Raw genomic sequence first — 22,506 nt, forward strand, 5'->3', positions numbered from 1 at the left:
TAACTTATTATAGTCTCCTAACTGACCTCCCAGACTCAAGATTCTCTCTATCTAGCTCAGTCTACATCTCTGGATGTTTCTTCCTTTTTCATTTTTTTAAATTTTTATTTTTTTGGCCACACTGCATGGCTTGCGGGATCTTAGTTCCCCAACCAGGGGTTGAACCCAGGCAATGACAGTGAAAATGCAGAGTCCTAACCACTGGACCACCAGGGAATGCCCTATTTCTTCCTTTTTTAAAAAATAGAATTCTATTTTTGTGTCATGCATGCAATATCTTTTCTTTCAGATTAAGTTTTGTTCACCTCCCTGTGATGTTGGGTTTCTTCCAAGTACCTTCCTCCTTGCCTGTGTTGAGCTGTATCTTTGGTGTTGGAAACTTTCCTGAACTCTCAGCAATCTTTGGCTGTCTACTCGTGCTGCCAAATCCAATGGTCCATTCTCAGTCTTCATCTTACTTGATCTAGCTGCCGCTTTGACACAACTGATCATATCTTAACCTTAACCTAATGATCACCCCTCCTCCGAGCCAATCTTTCTTCACTTGGCCACAGGATGCCATCCTCTACAGGTCCCCTTTCCCTACCCTGCCACCTCACTTTTCCATCTCTTCTGCTGACTCCTTCTCATCTTCCTGATATCTCTGTGCTGGAGGGCTCCCAGGGCTCAATCATGTTCATCTTGATGATCTCATCCAGTCTCGTGGCTTTAACTACCATCTGTGTGATGAGATGATGACTCACAAATGAACAGCTCCAGCTCTGACTTCTGCCCTGGATCCTAGACTGCATTCCAGGGTCCGCCTGATACTGTCACTTAGCTATCAATAGGCAAATAAAATTCCAAAATCAAACATGTCCAAAATTGCTGGTTCTTGATTCCTTCCTCCACCAATCCTGACCCTCCCCAGTCTTCTAACCTCTCAGCAAATGTTCCATCTTTCTTTAAAATATGTCCAGAACCTGACCACTTTTAAAAAACTTGGTGTTCTTTAAATATGCCAAGTGTGTTCCCACTTCAGGGACTTTGTACTTGCTTTTCTTTTAATTCCTGGAACACTTTGCCCAAATAGGCTCCTGACTTGCTCCCTCACTGCCTTTACATCTCTGCTCAAAGTCCACTACATCCCTGAACACTCAATATAACACCTCAAGCCCCACACTTCCTATCCCCTTACCCTGTTCTATGCTTGTCTTTAGCACTTAACACCCTCTGACATACTATCTACTGAACTTACTCATCAACCTGCTTATTTTCTGTGTCTGTCCTCTGGAATGTAAGCTCTATGAGAGCAGAGACTTATTTTGTTCATTTATTTTCTATCCCTAGTGCCTGGACCATTATAGGTGCTCAATAATCGAAGTGCTCATCACAGATGCTAAATAATTGTAGAATGGCTGAATGAATGAATGAATGATGGAATTTTTATTCTCATTGGTAGGGCTTGGTGGATGGCCTCCACAGGAAGTGATTGGGCAGGGATCTACTTATTTTGGTGGGGAAACCCCTAAATGTCAATGGCTGTAAGCCTTTCTCTTAGAAAGTGAGTTCCCATCCCTCACCCTATGAATCCTTCAGTCTCCTGCCTAAACAATAAGAGCTTGACTACCAGCATTTTGGAAGCTCAGCCCATGAAGGCGGCTGAATGTTTTCAGTGTGCAGTATGCAAACTTTTAATTAATTTCCCTTTGTTTAATGAGGTTAATTCATTCATTCATTTGACAAATATTTACCAAGTGACTATTAAATACCAGACACTGCTCTAGATACTTGAGATTCATCAGTGAAAAAAACAGACTAAAATCTCTATTTTTTGGAGCTTATATTCAGCTATGACAGGTGTTCTTGGATCCAGAGATGCCCTGTCCAGAAAATAAAGCTCCTGTTTTCCACTAGGTGTGGGGAGGGGCAGTTTCTTGGTTGAGCTCTGGAGTTATAACTACTCCTTCCATGCACTTTCAGTAGGGTTGCTAAATCAGGCAATTCTTTCAGCCAGTCCTTGTGTTTTCAGCGCCCCCCCCCCCCTCCTCAAATGTCATTCTATCCACTCACTCTGTCCTCCAGAGGTACCTGGCTCTGGTGCCTTCAATTTTGCAGCTTCCCCAGGGGTAGTAACACAAAAACAGCTTCCTTCTTTTTTCACTTGGTTCTGCTGAAGTCAGTTAAGGCTCAAGTATCCTCATTCAGCTTCCTAAATGTGATTTTCTTCTCCTTTCTCTTTGTACTGGAAAGTTTATGTGCTCTTTCATTCCTTTATTATAATCTTAGAAAGTAGGTAACTACCTACATTAATCTGCCATGTTTAATCAGCCAACCTGAGCATCACCTGCAGTGTAATCTTCCTTAAACACATCAGATTTTGAAGAATATATCCATTGAGCATCTATTCTGTGCAGGGCATATACTGAGATTCTGGACGGTGTTTGTGTTTCCATTCCTAGGATGCCTCGGAGAGATTCAGGCCTCTGGTAACACCCCTGTAACTCCCCAACACACACACACACAATAAGCATTGGGTTCAGCCTTCCTATCTTACTATCTGGGTAGCCAGGGAAAATATAGAGGCCCCTGGTTCTTACATCTTACTCCAGGCCAGCCGTTGGTGAGAAGAAGGATCTCAGCTGTTCATCTGGTTTTTCACCTGTCCCCATACCGGGGTCTGGACTAAACTGCCAGAGGTCATCCCATCAGTTCCCTCACACCTCACTGAAATTCCTGGGACATTCTCCTGACTTTGAGAATTACCATTGCCTGGAATTTACTGCAGCCAGGAAAAGAGGTGGAGAACAGATTAAAAATTAAGAATTAAGATTAATATTTAATTGAGTTGATTAATATAATATTGTAAATTAATATACTTCAAATTTTTTTTAAAGAATTAAGATTAAAATACAGCCATTAGAGTCTTGAGTTTAACTTCTGCTCTTAAACACCATTTATTTATTAATAAATACTTGGGAATAAATAGTTGAACTTTCCTCATTGAGTTGCCATGAAAATTAAATGAGATATGCATGGAAAGGGCTTAGCATAAGGTCCAGGACCCAGTAATAAATGAAATGCAAAGAAAAGTTCAGCTTCCCTAGCCCTTCAAATTGGTCCATGTGGCTATTAATGCCAAGTTTGAATCAGGCCAGAATCTATTGTATTCTAATGACTCTCAATTCTAATAAAGATATAAATCTTCGTGGTTTCTCCTGGAAGGGGCCCACATATCCCTTCCATACACGATTTGCTCCCTACAACTTAGTTCAGATCTCCCACATCATCTGGGTGGCCCAGAATATCTCAGCCCTTTCAACTGGATTAAAGAGATCCCAGAATGCTAATGCCTTCAGGTTCCTGGAAAAATCAAACAAAAATCATTTCTGGAGAGGAAAAAAACCCACATTTTTTAAGCCTAAAATCATTTCTACAAACAAATCTTCAAATACGATTTTGGATACAATCAAAGAAAGCCAGGCACAGACTGAGATAATGTGAATAAGAATCAGCAAAACCAGTAGGAAATAGATACAGAGTTACATGGTCTCCAGATATTGGCACTGATCAGACTTTAAAATAATTAACTTCTTGTATTACAGGAAATAAAATACAGGATTGAAAATCTCAGCAGAGAACTGGAAATATTTTTTTAAAGACATAGCAGAATTGAAAAAGAACCACTAAAAGTCCTAGAACTAAAACTATAATAACTGAAATTAAGTTATGGATTTTCACCAGACTTCTTGTCTCAAGAATCCAGCATCCTCAGGCTTCCTTCCCTTCTTGCTAGAATCCATGGTTTGCCTCTAAGAGCTGAACGGATATTTGCAGCCAAATGTACAATAACTTGCAAAGTACATATGCCTGATGTTCAAATGTAATTATCTGTTCATTGCGACCTTCACGAAACCCATCACAACAAAACACTGTGTTTTCTAGTTTTCAACACCATGGACCCCATTTTTTTAATACTATAAGGGCAAGTGACAGGCACCCTGTCAAAAGTGCTTTGATTTATCGAAATGTGGAATTTCTACATATGACCCTGACGTCAAATATGGAGTAAATATAACTTTGTGTCACAATCTACAACATTACCTTAAGGATTACCATGAGTTTTTCAAATAGTTATTTGACTTCATTAACAGAAGAAAAAATAAAACACTGACTACCATAAATTTCTCAATTTTTTTTTTTTTTTTTTTTTTTTTTTTACTTAGAAAACAACACGACCTTCACAATAAATCCTGTGACTAATGGGTGAAAATGACATAGCATGCTTTCTTTTCAACTGCAAGGTTCCCAAAAAGGTTAAAAGATAATAATGATGATGATAACTAATGTTTATTGAGCATTTTCTACATGACAGGAACTGTTCAAAGGAACTTACATGGTTTCACTCATTAAAGAGATTTAAAGATATATAACATAAATGATATACTGATGACATAAATAATACTATTTAATGGAAAATCAGGCTTTTTTTCAAAATTATTCTTTTTACAAAATACACTACAATTCTGCTGATACAGTTAGGGACCAGAAATATATATATATGAGAGAAATTAGGAGAAAAAAACCACTTTACAATAACAAACTACAAGTAAATCTATAACTTTTCCTGCAATATTATATTTTTCTTCTGAAAGTAGAAACAAAATTTTCAAAAACAATGAACAGGGTAATAATTTTATTTGCAAACAACCTTTTACATGCCAACATTAAGTTTTAAAATATCATTAAATTTTAAAATATATTTAGAGAGTATCCATGTTATTGCCTTATGCAAAGGTTAATTTTTCAACACTATGAGTCTAGTTGTCCCAGATGTTTACATTGTAGTATTTCACTGTTTAACTAATGCTGTATTATTGTGGTTTCACTGAATATCATTCCAAGTAGAGTCATTAGGAATATTTCAATCATAATTTTGTATAATTCGATCAAATTTCCTAATATCACCAGCAGAAATGGCTAAAGACATACATTTTTTAAAACAGAGGACTCTTCTAAGAGAATTTTACCTAATAAAATGCATGAACCAACTTCTTAAATTAGTAAACGTCTTAAAGATTTACAAGTAATTTGGGACGTTATTTAAACACATTCTTGATATTATGAAGGGTTGAAATTTAGTTCTTCTCACCATTCTGACCATCAGATTCCTGGAAATTTGCTGTGTTGCTTAGCTTTTTATTTTTCTTTGTTTAACCTATTTGAATCTCTCATACAGTCTGTAATCCTTATTATTTAGAAAAACTATGGATTCATAGAATCATTTGGCTCTTCAGACCACCTAGGGCCCCAAAGGTCTTTGAACCCAGTCTCTCACACAATATTTGAGCGCTCTCCGACACATCAACCCAAATGTTTTCCATCCCCCATGCCTGCTAAAATAGGGAATTATCCACATGACAACCCACTCCATTTTCAGTTTTCATTATTAAAAATGTCTTCTCTAATCTGAAGTGAAACGTTCTTCTCCAAAACTGCCACCTATTTTGGATTCCACCAATCTCAGCACTGTCCGTGGCAGAATGACCTTGGGCAAGTCAATCTCCTGTTGCTTTCATTTCCTTAGTTGTAAAATGGGGATAAAAAATGTATGTCAGGGCTTCCCTGGTGGCGCAGTGGTTGAGAGTCCGCCTGCTGATGCAGGGGACGCGGGTTCGTGCCCTGGTCTGGGAAGATCCCACATGCCGCGGAGCGGCTGGGCCCGTGAGCCATGGCCGCTGGGCCTGTGCGTCCGGAGCCTGTGCTCCGCAACAGGAGAGGCCACAACAGTGAGAGGCCCGCGTACCGCAAAAAAAAAAAAAAAAAAAATGTATGTCATAGTGGTGTGGAGATTAAATGAGAATGTTATAAAGTACCTGGCACAATACAGGGCCTTTGTAAGCCGTGGCCTTTATTAGGAGTAGGAAACCCTCCTCTGCATGGCTGCTCTCAGAAATGTAGTGGCAACTATTGTTTTCTCTCCTCCAGGCCAAATATTCCCATTTCCTTCCATTTTTCTTTGAAAAACATGGTATTGTCTTTCTTATATTTCTAGTCATTCTTTCCTGAATACGTTTAGTTCTTAGAGAGAAGAGTCAACTGCCAATCAAAAACATTATAGCCACCCATTTTATCAACTTAGAGCAGGTTGTCATTGCAAGAAAATATCTATCTTTCCCCTATTGCTAGGTAAACCTCCTCTCCCCTACCCCACATCCAGTGTCCCTAGAGTTGACCCTCTGGCAATAGAAAGCAATAGGTATGGATACTTTCTGGTTCTAAAGTGAGGAGGAGCCAGAAGTGCCCCTCAGACATTAGGATGTATCTGAGAAGTTTCCGTCTTCATTCTGGTAGGATGCCGGCTCTTCCTCATCAAGAGTCGCTCCTCTCTGTCCGCTCCATTCCTTCCTCTGGGCTTCACAATTCTGGGTGGTAGCTCCATAGGACATCTTCTTTTTGGGACTCGTGAAACTCTCATGGTTGAGTTCTATCTCCTCGGCTAATTCATCGTTGTCAATGATTCCGCACTTCTCCTCAGAAAGGTTCTCAGGGTCAGCCCACTCCTGTTTCTCCCCAGAAGCAAAGACCCCATAGAAGATCACGCCACTGTAGTGCACCAGGGCAGCTATGAGGAACACATTCTGCCATTCCTCACGGGTCTAAACAAGGAAACACGGTACCAATTAATATTTGAACCAAAAACAGAGATTAACGGTATCTTCTGGAGGTCTCCACTGGGACAAAAGCACTTGGTCACCCCAAAGGCAAATGCTGTGCTTTTCCGGAAGACATGCGGCAGAAGCATGCCCAGGACCCAAATGGAATTTGAGTGTTTAAAAATGAAAGTTAAGGGGCTTCCCTGGTGGCGCAGTGGTTGAGAGTCTGCCTGCCGATGCAAGGGATGCGGGTTCCTGCCCCGATCCAGGAAGATCCCACATGCCGCGGAGTGGCTGGGTCCGTGAGCCATGGCCGCTGAGCCTGCGCGTCCGGAGCCTGTGCTCCGCAACGGGAGAGGCCACAGCAGTGAGAGGCCCACATACCACACACACAAAAGAATAAATAAATAAATAAAACATGAAAGTTAAGACTACAATGAATATGCATTTTTTTAATTTAGAAAAATATTTACAAAATAAACATACTGTAAACTCCTTGCTGCACCACTTCACAGCTCTTCTAAATATACAAGTGAGGTTTCCACTCACATAATAGGTTAAATTAAACTTGCTTTAGGAACCCACTGTTGTAAATTTCAGAGGTCTCCCTCTTGCTTTGGATACATGACAATTTGAGCCATGAAAATGCTCAGTATTGACTGTCAATAGCTTAATTATAATCATATTTTCTATGAAAATATACTGTATCAAAAATAATGGGAATTTGTGTTTAAAGTTAGGAGCAGACAGTATCTGAGATTTAATGATCATATTACCAATCCTTTCATCTCATGAACAGACAAAGCGCGGATCCTCTGCCTATAAAATCCCCAAAGACCACCTTCCTTTTCTATCAAAAGATAAGAAAAGTTATCCCACACTTTCCTCTCCAAGAAGCTGGAGAATTTCTGAAGTCATATTTGCAATAGGCAATCCAACAACAAAAAATTGTTGGGTAAAAACTCCATAGTATCAAGAAATGTTTATTTGCAGACAGCAGCATCTAAAACCCTTTCAAAGACAGGGATTAAGAAACCATGTGGCCTGTGGCTGAACTCTGGATGGATCTGGGATCTTCCTGTGCCACCCACCCTAGTCTAAATACACAAATATTCAGTAACGACTTAGTGCCACACCCGCTTAGGTTCTTAGGAAGGGTCATTAATGTCTTGTTTATTTTCTTCATAATAAGGAAGTATAACTGCACTAATATTTTCATGCTGGAACATGCTAAATGGAAATGGGCTGTAAAGTTTAATTACTTATGATTACAAAGCAATCAGGTAATTTATTTATCCTGAGTTGATTACCTCAGTTTCTTCTTTGTATCTCTAAACATTCTATGGTATTAACACCTCCCCTCCACACACACACACAGACCCCTTTTATTTCTCAATTTAAGAAACATAGACCCAAACGTCAGTCAGCCCTGTTGCCATCAATAAACAATAATTTTTTAAAAGAAGAAGAAGAAATTAAAAAAAAAGAAGTTCAAGTGACTCAGCCAGGTGAAGGACATACACATTTACACAGACTGGGGTAGGGCCTTGAGAGTTTGTGCAGTACTTCAGTCCCCTGATACTGTAACCCACAGCCCCAAAGGAAAACATTACCTTGTGCTTGGTCATCGCGCCCACAATGAGGGGACAGATCATTCCAGAGAGGGTTCCCACTCCGTTTGAGATCCCCATGAGAATGCTGGCATAGCGGGGGGCAATGTCCAAGTGGTTGACATTAAAACCTACAGTGAAGCCAAACACCTCAAAATCAGACTCAAGAACAGAATTCCAAATACATTTTGGAAAATACTAGCTTTCCCCAACTCTCATCAATCTATTTCCTCTACATGTAACTAATGGATACCTTTACTGGAAAGGTTGGGTTGAGGATTGTCAGGCTGTGTCTGCACATAGCAGAAAAACATGCTATGATTGACTAGCAATGACTGCCATGGGTTCTCCATGAGGAGAATTATGGCACCTGTACCTTCTAGGCTTAGAAGCCCAAAATAATGGTGTTTGGGGCAATACTGAAAAGCCCAAAGCCTGGATCACATTTATTCAGAGTAAACAATCACATGATCACATAGAGTGTGCTTAGAAGCAAACCCTGCCTCATAATATCCTCCCTCTTAGCTCTCAACTCACTCCCAAAAGGCCACCATAGGTAGGTCTGCCTTAGTAGCTACATGGCATAATGGAAAGGGCTCCTTTTTGATAAGAAAGATTTACACAAACATTGGCAGAATCCTCTGCAATTTTCAAAACACTTTTACATACTTGATTTGGAGTCTGTAAACCTGGATTCGAATCTTATTCCTACCTCTTAAACAAGTCATTTTTTAGGACTTTGTTTCCTCATCTCTAATTTGGGGGTAATGTTACTACTTAACTCATAAGGATGCTGTGAGATGAGACTCAGGGGAAATATGTATGCGAGAGCTCTTGGCAGACAGCTAGGCTCTGGTTAGTCTCATGATTACCAACACCAGTACTACCTCTGCTGTTGCCGCCACTTCTAAGCACGCCCCTCTCTTTGAGGTCTTCTATCTATAGATAACTCTGCTAGGAGCAGTAAAATAATAAATCACCAACACCTCACTATTAATCTGCTTATCAGGAGACAAGAATGAGTGGGATGAAGGAGGAGTGAAGGCAGAGGAGGAATAAGGCTTTGAAAGAGGAGGCATCAGGCACTGGGAACCAGTTCTACCAGTATAGCCCAGGGGTGCATTTTAGAGTCAGACAGACCTCGAACCTGGCAGCTTAACTGAGATGCAAACCTGGACAAAGGATTTAAACGTTCTGAACCTCAGATTCTTCACCTATAAACTGGGATAATCAGTCTTATAGAATTGTTGTAAGAATTAAGTTAAATCATATATGTTAATTATATAGATACATAGAGGTGAAAGCAAACATATAGGTTCTTTATGGTTGGTTATCCATCTGCCTTGTTTACCACTATCTTCCCTGAGCTGGCGAAGTGTCTGGCACATAGTAGGCATTCAATAAATAGTTGTTTAATTAATTACCAATTTGAGCTCTGAAATTACAGCAGGGGGCTGTAGGTTTTGTTTATTCATATTTTTATTTTCCTTGGTCTTGCTTTTTAATTCTCTATTTTGTGCAAAGAACTTGAAAACAGAATTTAAAAAAATATTTTTCCTAATCTGGCACATTGGCTCGTTGTTTTTTTTTTCCTACCTCCATTCAGAGAGAATTTTGAGAAAACCTTTCTGGAATAAACATACCTTCTCTTTCAGGTCAAAGTGGCAGAAAATCAGAATATAAAACAGCTGCAAGATTAATTAATCTTACTGTTGATTTGAATGCGGTAAACACTTTATTAGAAAAGAACCCAGAGATAAGAAGCAATTAATACGATTGGCGAGTATTATATTCTGATACAAAGCCTAGGCATTTGCGTTCAGCTAAAAACAATGTCAGAAAAGCCGTTTAGGTTTCTAGCTGCACAATACTGATGTTTGGGGGGCAAATTGTTGAGAAACTGAGACATTGATAGATTTTTTTGAAGCAGGCACACAAAGTAAGTTACACACAAGTTGGGAGAGTCAGTCTTCTCTACATATGACCTTTTCTAAAGCAGGCATCACCCATCCTTCGTTTTTGTTTTTGTTTTTTTCTATATTGAAACTTTATTACAAAGTTATAAAGCAGAGCTCTTTAACAAAAAATACACATTTGGGTTTGCTCTTAACACCCAAGTACGTCTGAGAAAATATTAATATAAGCCACTTGAAATAACAGATTCACATCCAAAAGATTTCAACAAATTTATACATTTTATATTGAGCACTTTCCATCCCTTGTATCTTTCTAATCTCACCGGTCTCAGCTCTCTTGTCCAGAATCAGTTCCTAAGCTGAGCAAGTCTTCCCTGGCATCCTTATTAACTCCTTATAAAGTTGGCAGATAGCAGATCCTAAGGAATCATCATCCCCATGACCATAATCCCTCCCATAGTCTCACTGTTGGATCAGATAAACCTTTATTCCAATCCTAATTACTTAATTTATCTGCGTAAGTTAAGTCACGTTTCCAAGCATCAGTGTTGTCACTGACAAAATGAACATAGCAATACCCTTCTCATCAGGCTGCTACAGAGATTAAATGAGATTATATCTAAAAAGTGGCCAGCATTGAGTAAGTGCTGGAAAAAAAAAAAAAAGTGGCAGCTGCTGTGATTTGGGCTGTTGGATTTCTCTCCTTCTGATTGTGGCTTAATTGGCAATCTGGGGACAATATGAGCCTGAATATTTCAATATCTCTGGGAACAGGAGGATATGAATTTCTTTTGCATCACAGGGCTATCAAAGAAAGGTGTTCCTTAACATCCTACTAGAAACAAGTCATTACTGCTCTATCCTTGCTACTCAAAGTATGGACTATTGATCAGCGGCAACAACATCACTGGGGAACTTGTTAGAAATGCAGGATCTCAGGCACCACTCTGGACCTACTAAATCAGAATCTGCATTTTGCGAGATCCTAAGGTGATTCGTATTCACACTAAATTTTGAGAAGCACTGGACTAGATTAAATAATAATTGAACAACAATAGTGAATATTTATTAATTGTCTTATGCATCTGGTACTGGGCTAAGATCTTCTAATGCTTTATTTCCACTAGAATGTAAACTTTATGAGGACAGAATCTTTAATTTTTTTTTTTCCCTGCAATATTCCCAGTGCCAAGAACAGCATCTGTCTCTTGGGAAGTGTGAGTGAATAAATGAATGATCTCAGCTCATTGCAATCTCCCACAACCCTATGAAGTTGCCGTTACATTGCTCCAATCTCTAGATGAGGAAACTTGAGGCTTGAGGATGTAAATAACTTAGCATTTTTTTTCTTTTATAAATAGTAAGTAGTAAAGAGGGCCCTTAAACCCAGGTCTCTGCATCCCCAAACCCGTTGTTAGCTGCAAGCTACTTTTAATGCAGACATTTTTTCCTAATTTAACTATGTATCAGTTCTATTTACAGTTGACCCTTGAACAAAGCAGGTTTGGGCTGCATGGGTCCACTTACAGGCGGATTCGTTTTTCAGTAGTATATACTACAGGACTACGGGATCTGTGGTTGATTGAATCCTCAGATGAGAAACTGAGGATACAGCAAAACCCAGGATGCGGAGGAACATCTTATACAGAGGGCCGACTACAGGGTATAGGCGGATTTTCAACTGTGCTGGGGGTCAGCACCCCTAACCCCCACATTGTTCAAGGGTCAACTGTATTTTGATAAGATCAAGTCCCCGTTTTATGTTAGTTTAGACCAGAGGTTCCATGTTTTTCTGTTCTGGGATGTTAGCACCCTGTTTGATCTTTAAGACAGCCCAGAATTGTGGAAAGAGCACAGACACGAAGCCTGGCAGGACTGCACCTTAGTTCTTCCTTTGCTACCAATTGTGTGACAATAGGAGAGTCCCCAGTTTTCCTGAATTTTAATTTGCTCCTCAGTAAAATAATGGTAATACCATTTGCTTCATAATTTTGTCAGATAGATGCAATATATGTGAAGTGTTCTGTAAATGACACTTTTTAGTCCTACCATATGTTTTTAAAGTTAGAAAAAAAACCTGAGTTTTACTTTTTCACCCAGTTTTGCACAGGGAGCTTCTGAAGTCTGTAAGACATGATATGCTAGCACTGTGACCTCTCACACAGTAGGCTGGTTTCCGCTCCGGTAAAATGGGAGACTGATAGCCCTTAGGGTAGCTGTGAGAATGACAGGGGTTAATACACAGAGTGGGCTTTGAACAGTCCCCGGCACAGAGTTTGTGCCTGATCAATGTTAGCTCTCATCATCACCATTATTATTTTTACTTCCTGCTCTCGCCTGTTTAGAAAGTCACATCACCTCTCTGGACCTGAATTTCCTTGTTTGGAAAATGAAAGCCTCGGAGTAGACAAAAATCTAAAGAAGAGTTCCACCCTTAAAAACTTCTGATTCTATGACTATATGTCAAATGACTACATCGTTTGACTTTTGAGTTAATATCAGCAGCTCTCCAATAGGAGGTGAGGATTGAAAAGGTCACGAGAGCCTCCGTTAGTTAGGGTGACCTGGTTCTGAAGTATGAAGGTGTCACTTCGTCCAGCAACACACGTGCTGCCCATGCCCCAGAGGCAGAGCCTGCATGTTGTTTGTTTCCAAGATGGAGAAAGTATCAACAATTCCAGCTTGACTGGGCTACTAAGCCTGGTTCTCAGTGATCTGACAAAATCATCCCCACTAGGTGAAAGTCTCTAGCCAGTGGCCCTGACCCTTGGGAATGGCTTGGCTACCAAAGGAGGATGCTACAATATCTTTTCCTTCCTTCCTCCCAAGTCTTGCTGGATCTATGGAAAAGATTGGGAAACCCAAAAGACACTTTACCTGAAATAGCAAAACCACTGAATCCTACGGCAAGCACCAGAAAGGAGATAGCCACCCCTTTGGTATGTGAAAAGCCAACCACAAGGAGTAAGGTTGCCTCCATGCCAAAACCTGCAAATGGAAACAGCAGGGGGAAAAAGTCATTTTCATGTCAATCAGCCCAAGTTCATGAACTTATCAGATAAGAATCTTTTTATTTCCATGGACCCAAGTTTTTAGTACATACATTCTGGCACAATATCTACAATCTTATTGGGGTGTTTCTTGACTACATGACGATGCTAATATTACCCGGGTGTTCTGTGAGCCTTCCAACATTTTCCTGGTGGACTTTGAACACTGAATGGTCCCAGGAGGTACAATGATGCCCATGGGATGAGGGATGTTTATTATCCGTTGTTCATGGGTAGTTCCCCCTGCCATTTCTAAATACTAAAACCATCAGTGACTCTCCTTTGATTACATAAGTGATGGTCTCTCACAGAAAAATGAAATAAAAATAAAATTAAAAAATAAAATATTATTATTGCCAAAGGTGACTAGAAAGCTGTAGTGAATATCTGAAACAAAAAGCAGAGTCTCACCACTTGCAAAGCATAAGCCAGAATCTTCCCTTTCAGAAGTTTGCCAAGCTCTCAGGCCTCTGTATAACGCCACGAGATATTTGCACAGAAAATACAGCAGGACAAAAGTACTTTCTGTTCCTTTCATTCAGAATAAGTGAATCCAGCACAATAAAAAAGAGTAAGGAAATTATGAAGATGGTCCTTCTCATCAACACACAGACACACACAGACACACACAGACACACACAGACACACACACACACACACACATACAGCCGATAGCAGACCGAAAGATGATATGAATACCATTTCCAGGGACATGAAGTACCCTGGGAGGTAGAAGACAATGAAATGATGCTTCATACTGGGGACCATCTGCTGATTCCAGACATCACCACACATTTGTCCTTTGAGTTACCTCAAAGACAACAGGCCCACATCAAGTCTCTGTTCCTCTACTTTCACTCGGAAACAAACTACCACCACACTCTTTCTTCTTCTCTAAATTAAACTTCTATCCACCTGTGTTTAGAACCCAGACTCTGTCAGACGGGCCTGGGTTCAGATTCCATCTCAGAATCACAAATTGTGTGATCTTGGACAAGTCACCTCACCTCTTAGATTCCTCATCTCCCCCGCCAAATGGAGCTCATAATACAACCTTGGAACATTGGAAGGTTAAGTGAAATTGGGTATATAAGGTGTTGAGGGTGATCGTCGGCCATGGGCACAGCTCAACAAACGGTAACCAAAAGTCCAATGCAGAAATCTCAGAATCATCTTGGACTTCTTCCTCTTCCTCAGCTTTCACATAAGATAAGAATCCATGGGTTTGGCCTCAGAAATATCTGTCAAATCCGACCTCTGCTTTCCCCTCCTCTGCCATTGTCTTAGTTCTGGGCGCCACTATCTCTCACCTGGACAACTTCAACAACCTCTTTACTGTATTGGTCTTCCCATCTCTTTTTCCTCTGATCCATTCTCTAGATTATCTTTCTAAACCACAAATCTGATCAGTTGCCCCTTTGCTTAAAACCCTTGTCAATGGTTACATATTATGAGTACAATGCTGTATAATAAATCCCTCCTGCGGTTCCAGCTTCATCTTCAGCCATCCTCACCTCCTTGCTCACCACCTATAGCCTGTAGAAAGCCCCCTGTTGTCACACAGATCTATCCGCTGTTTCCTGATCGCAGCACTGTTTTGTGCCCATAATGTATTTCCACAGACTGTTCCTTCACCTGCAGTACTCTCCTCCCAGCACTTCTCTTTTCTGGAGAAATCTTACTATTCTTTAAAGTCCAGCTCAAATATTGCTTCCTTTAGGAAGCTTTCCTGATAACCCTGCCGCTCACCCACCAGTAAAGCTGACATCTCACTCTTACTCATTTTATAGAGCTTTTCAACATTGCCTTGTAGTTTTTCATTTGTATTTCTGCCTCCCTGACAAAACTGTGATATTATCCAGGGAAGGTACCATATATATAGCACAGAGCCTGTATGTAGTGGGAACTCGATAAATAATGCTTGATGAATTAATGTGAAGGAAAGAAAGGAAAACCAAGACAAGTTAAAACACAAGCTAAAGCACTTTTTGTAAACCTTGGTAATTTGCTTACCTGTCTGAGTCCATTTCTTCAAAACTATCATAGAAATAGGGCAAGCCTCAATAATTGTTTTACTTGGTCATCTAAAGAAAATCAATGCAATTACGGGTGCAGAGGTGCTTTTTAAACTGTGGGCTTTACAGACTCACTCATATAGAGAACAAACTAGTGGTTACCAATGGGTGGGGAGGGAGGGGCAATGTAAGGATGGGGGAGTAGAAGGTGCAAACTATTGGGTGTAAGATAGGTTCAAGGATGTATTATACAACAAGGGGAAAGTAGTCAATATTTTGTAACAACTATAAACGGAAAGTAACCTTTAAAAATTGTATGAAAACATTTTAAAATTTTTAATAAATAAATACAAATTAAAAAAACTGTGGACTTTATACCATTACTACTTGTTATTAATTTTGTTTCAACAGTTTAAATTATACATAAGGAAAAACTACTAGTGTTTTGTATACTAACTATTTGTGTTTTAGAAGTGGCCTGTCTTAAGCAGCAAGGCACATGGCTGAAACTTCCTTTAACACTTTCAACAAAGTGGTACTAGAAAGTTAATTCCCCCAAAGAATTAGAATAAAGACACGTGAAGAAGAAAAGCTACAAATGATACACTGATTCATCTCTAAGGAAAAAAAAAGACCTTTGCCAAATAGTAGACTTTCAAAGAAAGAAAAACCATTTAAGAGCCTAAATGGTTCCTATCTACAGTGAAAATGCTAAAGATAGAACTGTACGTTTCAGGAGCTGAAGGATAAAATTTGAACTTCATGGGTAATCAAGAGATCCTGGAAAGTGAACCTATTCAGAGCTGACAAGAAAAATAGGACAAGGATTAAAAGGCCTGAGAAATTTTTTCATCTCACCTGAAGTTCACACAGGCAACTGATTCGGCCAGACTAGAATTTTTGACCTCACTCACGCTTTCCATGTAATACAGAGGGAGGTATAAGGATTTGACATCTGTCTTTGAGGATCTTGGAAATGTGCCCTGATTCAGAATGAACTAGAGCATCATGTCTTAAGGTGATCTGTTTGCTTTAAATGATTCTAGCAGCAAATATCTCTTGTCTATGGAAAGAAAAGAAGGAGGCGGAAGACTCCACACAATGTGTGATCTTTCTCAGATGAGAAACGTCCTCTGTGTTTTGGCTTAGAAAATATGAAACCAACTAAAATTCTCTAGAAGATCATGTAAGTGCTTCATTGTATCCAAATCAATCTGGCTTATTCAGTGATGGCACAAAACTCTGTTTATCTCTAATGCAGCATCTCTGTGTTTAAGCAAGGTGGGATAAGCATGGTCTTTAAAAAATTTTTTTCTATGTATATCCCACTGGTTCTGCTATGTCAAAATATAAAATGACATGAATAGACATGTGAAGAGATTTTTTTTCTTTTTAAGATGGGATAGAGGCTGGGGAGATTCTACGAATGCATTCTAGTTTCTGCCAAAAAAAAAAAAAAAGAAATAAGAAAAAAAAGGATTTACTCTCAAGGATTTAAAATATTTGAGAGTTGTCACCACCACCTAAACTACTAATTATGAAGAAACAATGGCAAAGGTGATTGAGGAAAAATTAAATATGAACAAGACATTCCTATGAAAATGTTGTTAGGGTCTTCAAGGCATCTGTCTTTAGAAGAGGTTGTACAGGTAGAGTTTAAACACAGAATTTTCTTTCAAGTTCTAGGTTTAGAAGTTGCATATTTTTGGCCATGGGAAATATGATTGAATAGCATATACTTATTGAATGCTTCCTTTGGAAAATTTCTGTTTTGTCAGTGTCTTGAACACAAGAGAAGAAAAAGGCACTAAAATATGTCAAGAACATTCTGTTTGCTGAGCTCATGCTGGGTGCATACATACGTTGTCCCATTTACAATCATAACAATCATAACAATCATCTGAGGTAAATACTATATTCAGATATTAAAGAAGAAGAAAGTAAGGCTCATGGAATTTAGAAATCCATCCACTTCAGTGTCCACCTCCACTGACACTACTTTAGGTCAAGCCACCATCTTCTTTCCATGGAACGACTGAAATAGCCTCTTAGCTAGTTTCCCTTCTTTTACTCTAAGTTCTATTGTTTTGATTTGAAAGCGTAAATCAGATCTTGTCCCTTTCCCTCCTTTAAACCCTCCATTTGCTTCCCAATGCATCTCAAGTAAAACCCAAGCTCCACGTAGGTCTGTCTACAAGGCCTCCCGTGATCTGGCCCCAGCTGTGCACTCTGATCCCCTCAATGTCACGCTCCACCTCACTCATCAAGCACCGACCATTCTGACTTTCCTTCCTTCTGTTCTCTAATATGTCACAGTCATGTCTGCCTCAGGGCCGTTGCACATGCTATCCCCTCTGCCTAAAATACTTTCCTGTGTGAGCTGTAATAAGGCAGTACATGATGAGTTGTCAACCAAGTGTATAGACAGAAGGAGCATTCACTGGAGGCTGAGGTAGCCTTAACAAAACACAAGTGAAAAGACTTGAGCTGATGTAGTAGGCTGTGTGGGGAGGACTGGGTTGATTGGTGAAGGTGAGCAGAGCTCACAGTAAAGGGAAAGGGCATGAGCAAAGTCAGAGACAGCAAGATATATTCAGGGCCTGGTATGGAGGGCTATTCAGCTGGAACAGAATCTGATAATTAGAGGAGTGGTACTCTGACTACTATTTAAGTTTCTGATTGCTACTATAACAAATGACCACAACCTTAGTGACTTAAGACAGCACAACTTCTTTATCGTACAGTGCTAGAGGTCAGAAGTCTGAAATGGGTCCTACAGAGCTAAAATGGGGGTGTCAGCGAGTTGCATTCCTTTTGGAGGCTCTGGGGAAACTCTCTTCTTACTTTCTGAGCTTCTAGAGTCTGCTTGCATTCCTTGGCTTGTGGCTGCATCATTCCGACCTTTGCCTCCACTGTCACATCTCCATCTCTGACTCTGACCCTCATGCCTCCTCTTATAAGGACCCTTGCAATTATGTTGAGCACACACAGATAATCCAAAATAACCTCTCCATCTCAAGATCCTTAATTTAATCACATCTGCAAAATTCCTTTTACTGTGTAGGGAAACACATTCACTAGTTCTGGGAATTAGGACATAGGCATCTTTGATGAGGAAATTATTCTGCCTACCTCATCCGCCTTGGGGAGGATCATGAATGCAGTGCCGCAGAGCTTCCCCTCCTGCCCATCAGAGAGCAAGCCCATACCTGCCAACCTTTAAGTTCAAGTCAAGGGTAGGCCCCCAAATCCCTGCTTGGGGCCAGCAGTCAAACCCCTGGGAGCCCAGATGCTGACAGGTTATTCCCAATCTCCCTGATCAGACTTTATTCCTGAGATGCTGTGCGATGAGATCATGCCTGCTGGCTCTTGCATCCCTCCATAGGATCTTCACTTCTAAAGGGCCCTGACCCATCTAATCTAGTCACAGTGCCCCCTTCCCTCCTTTTCAACTTAATATCCCAGTTATGAACTTTCACCCATAGATGGCGCTGTCCTCTACCTCCCACCTGCCCACCCTGACACCCCCCGCCCCCGTCCCCCGGAGAGATAGCAGTAGTGACTGTAAGCCTTGGCAATGAGCTCAGACAGACCTGGGATCTTGCACAGGATCTGCCACTTGAGCAAGTCACTTTATTATACCCCAGTTTCCTCACTGTAAATTGGGTTTAATACATAACAGCACTTGCTCCACAGGGTGGTTATGAGGATTAAATAAAATAATATGTGTAAAGAATTTAGCTTAGTGGCTGGCATGGAAAGTGTTCATTAAATGCTAATTTTAAAAGCAAAACAAAAAAGATAAGGAGAAAGTGGAGGGTTTTAAAAAGGTGAGCTGTCATAAGCATTGTAAGGGTTCGTGTTACTTTTACCTACCTCTTTTGGAAAATGGCCCAACTTATATTTTATCTTTGCAAAATCAAAACATGAAACAGGAACTAAATAACACAAGGAAGAGGATGGTGTGTGTGTATGTATGTGTATGTGTGTGTGTGTGTGTGTGTGTGTGTGTACACCCCATGCACAAACATATGTTGGGAAGAAAGAAAACTATTCAGAGAAAATACTTTTTTTATGTTTCTTGCCAAAACATGTATATATGTAGAAAGGGAAGGGAGAGATAAGGGAATAAACTATAAAAGCAAAGGATTATATATGTGGAAGGATATATGGGAAAGATAAAAAATAAACAGATAGATACCAGGAAATCATGTTGCTTTGGCTTAAGAGTAGATGAAAGAAGCATTTCTGCAGTTGCCAGTGTATATTGATGTATCAAATAAGTTGTCATATCTCTCTCTTTTTTAAAATATTTCTTTTCTTTTTCTTCTTCTTTTTTGGCCACGTGCCTTGTGGGATCTTAGTTCCCCAACCAGCGATTGAACCCGGGCCCTTGGCGGTGAGAGCACAGAGTCCCAACCGCCAGGGAATTCCCAAGTTGTCGTATCTCAGGTTGCACAAGTACAGGCTGAATGACCACTAGGCAGGGGTGTGATGGACACTCAACTGGGGGACGGACTTAGGAGCCTTTAAGATCCTGCTCAGTGATTAGACATAAACTCCAAAATATGGTCTGCAATTCAGTTTCATCTCATTCTATAAAAGCTGCTTAAGCCACCTATGAAATCCACAGTACCTCCACAGTTCATGATTTTTCTGACAGCAGTTGTGGTCAAAATTTTTCTGCTTCTTAAATGATCAGCCAGTTGTCCTCCAATAGGCACAATGATTGTCATCACCATGTGTGGGAGTGCTGACAAGAGACCCACCTGGAATGAAAAGAAGCAATGAGCTATTTTTAGCTACTTCTGAGAGAGGTACTTCCTTAACTCCCTGCCCCTGCCATCTCCACTGCACCCCTCACCATCAGATTTAATCATCTAATTATACGGGACCAAGGTAGGCCTGAATTCTGTAATAAATAAACAATGAATGAATGAATGGTTTTAAGGATAGACCCAATGTCTCCTCCATCAGATCGGAAGCTCCTTGAGGGCAGAGGTGACTTTTATTCATCGCAGGCCCCAGCACGCAGCAGAGTGCCCGGCACATCGTAGTTAAACACTTGGCGCAGACTGAGTGTTCTCCAATGGCAGCCACTATGGGCTGTGCTAGCTCTTCCACGGTCACTTCTGACAGTACCTGTAGCCATGCAGACATCTACCTCTACTAGGCTGCTGTTCTTTCCCTTGCGGGAAGGAGGCTTAATTCTTTTATGATGACAGTTTATGTTTTACCATTCACATTCTTCCTCCCTGAAACGCAGACAACCTAATGGCAATGGCTGGGGACTTTGAAAAAGTTCTTTCTAAACCATACAAAGCTCTGGCCGTTATCGCTATGACCGTGATCTGCAAAATGAGCTTTAAGGTTCTTACAGCTCCTCACTGAATAATTTACAGGAAAAACAAAAAACAAAACAAAAACCGAAAAAAATCTCTCACCCTTAAATCTTTTGATCCTTGCCTAATATGCAGTCCTTGAGTCAGCTTCAAAAACACTTTGAGATCAGGTATAATACAAATCTTTAAAAGCAGCTTAATACAGCTCTGATCCTTACTAAGAAGAAATTAAATAGCTATGTACACTGTGCATAGAATGTATAACTTGTCTGACCTCCAGGGTATTAGGTGTCACAGAACCGTTATGAATTTTGATCAGCAATTTACTTATTTATCATGCAAAGATTTTCTCAGAAGCAAGAGATTTAAAGTTCAAGAACATCTGAAGCAACTGTGTGTTTACCTTACTTATTGCAAATCCAAAGACCTCTTCAAAATAAGCAGGCTGACTTATTAACAGCAAGTAAAAGGTCCAGCTTCTGCAAAAATTTGCCACAATGATTGCGTAAACCGGCAACGATGTAAAAAATTTTTTCCATGGTGTATTAAATTTCTAGGGAGTAAAAATACCGTGGGATTTTTAGTGAATATACTGACAGATTATTTTTCTTAGGAGGATAACACAATCACTGAGAGAAATACTCATAAAAAAGAGGCAAGTCTTCATCCATCCGGCTCTACTTACACTGAGACTAACCAAGTTGGCTCCTTCTCCTATACTTGTCTCTATATAGGTCCTTTCCTCATGGGATATTGTTGGGTGAACTGCTGGACACTCATAGGCCTGCAACAGCCAAAACATGTACCAGATAATCCCAAATATACCTGCAGTTGAAAAACAAAAGGCTTGATGATACGGTCTCATTTTCTTCCATCTCTAAATCTGTCAAATTTCAAAGTATTCTCAAACGGCACTATATTCAGCTAGGAGAAAGTGTTTGGTTTATTTTTCCGTTGTTGATATTATTAACTGGTATTTAAAGAAAGATAATGTTCTGCTCATTAAATTCAACTTTCATATAAACATTAAATGAATCATTGCTAGACAAGTATTCCATTTATATGATAAACTTGTCTTAGTAATCTCTATTTTCATACAGAAAACTCTTAGCCAACCCCATTAGACAGTAAAATACCACCTCTATGAGTCACCCAAGGGGACTCGTGAAATCAAATCACTCACCATAAATATAAAAGACAGAGGCCCATCCCATGTACTGTACCAACACGCCGGCCAGCGGCATGGCAATCACTGCCCCCGCGTAGGAACCTAGAACGGGAAAAGGTTGAGGGAAACTTACCAGTCGTCATGCGAGCCCTTTCAAACCATTTAGAGTTCTGTGGTCGAACTGAGGATGAATCAAACTGTGCAGGAGTCACGAGGAGGAGCAGGCAAACTCCCACCGTGCCCAAAACAGGGCTTCCAGGAGAGAAAGTTCACCAGGATGCCCTTTAACTTCCTCCAGACACCATGGAGGGATCAGACAAAGATGGCTCAGGCACCGTGATTTGGAATTACAAGAGAATGGAATGAAAAGATGAGAAAAATCTAAGAGAATTCTGAAAAATTCAACCAGGCACAATATTGGGTGCAGAAGACAGAAAGTGAAGGAACATACGTATCTACCTCTCAGGGCTCACAGAGCAGAAGGATTATCACCGTGGCCTTTATTTATTAAAAATGTTTTTTCTTCCAGCTTTATTGAGATATAATTCACCTAGGTCGTTAAAAGAGGGACTTCAAACTATGAAAGGATCATGCTATTAGAGTCTCGATTTTTTTTTTTTTAATACCAGGAAACAGTTAAATTTCAGGATGGCAGGATGACCAGGATGGCTTCTGTCTCCATCCACCTCCTAAATATGTACATTTTTTAGTTTCTTACTTTGTAAATACCTAACCTTGTAAATACTTACCTATATGTGGATGTTTGTCTT

General features: G+C 40.1%; 1 protein-coding gene across 1 annotated transcript in view; it reads right to left on the bottom strand.

Moving 5' to 3' along the window:
• Window positions 1-4,663: 4,663 nt before the first annotated feature.
• SLC17A8 (solute carrier family 17 member 8) overlaps window positions 4,664-22,506 on the bottom strand; it is a 67,131-nt gene continuing 49,288 nt past the window's right edge. The window contains exons 7-13 of the mRNA XM_019918565.3: window positions 21,752-21,838; window positions 21,254-21,393; window positions 20,972-21,121; window positions 19,863-19,995; window positions 13,039-13,149; window positions 8,249-8,376; window positions 4,664-6,638 (exon numbers count right to left, since the gene is read on the bottom strand). Of these exons, the coding sequence (XP_019774124.1) occupies window positions 6,294-6,638; window positions 8,249-8,376; window positions 13,039-13,149; window positions 19,863-19,995; window positions 20,972-21,121; window positions 21,254-21,393; window positions 21,752-21,838 (1,094 nt within the window). The 3' untranslated portion in view covers window positions 4,664-6,293. The remainder of the gene's footprint in view (window positions 6,639-8,248; window positions 8,377-13,038; window positions 13,150-19,862; window positions 19,996-20,971; window positions 21,122-21,253; window positions 21,394-21,751; window positions 21,839-22,506) is intronic.

This window comes from Tursiops truncatus, chromosome 11 (genome assembly GCF_011762595.2).
Source record: "Tursiops truncatus isolate mTurTru1 chromosome 11, mTurTru1.mat.Y, whole genome shotgun sequence".
In the NCBI taxonomy this organism is placed as follows: Eukaryota; Metazoa; Chordata; class Mammalia; order Artiodactyla; family Delphinidae; genus Tursiops; species Tursiops truncatus.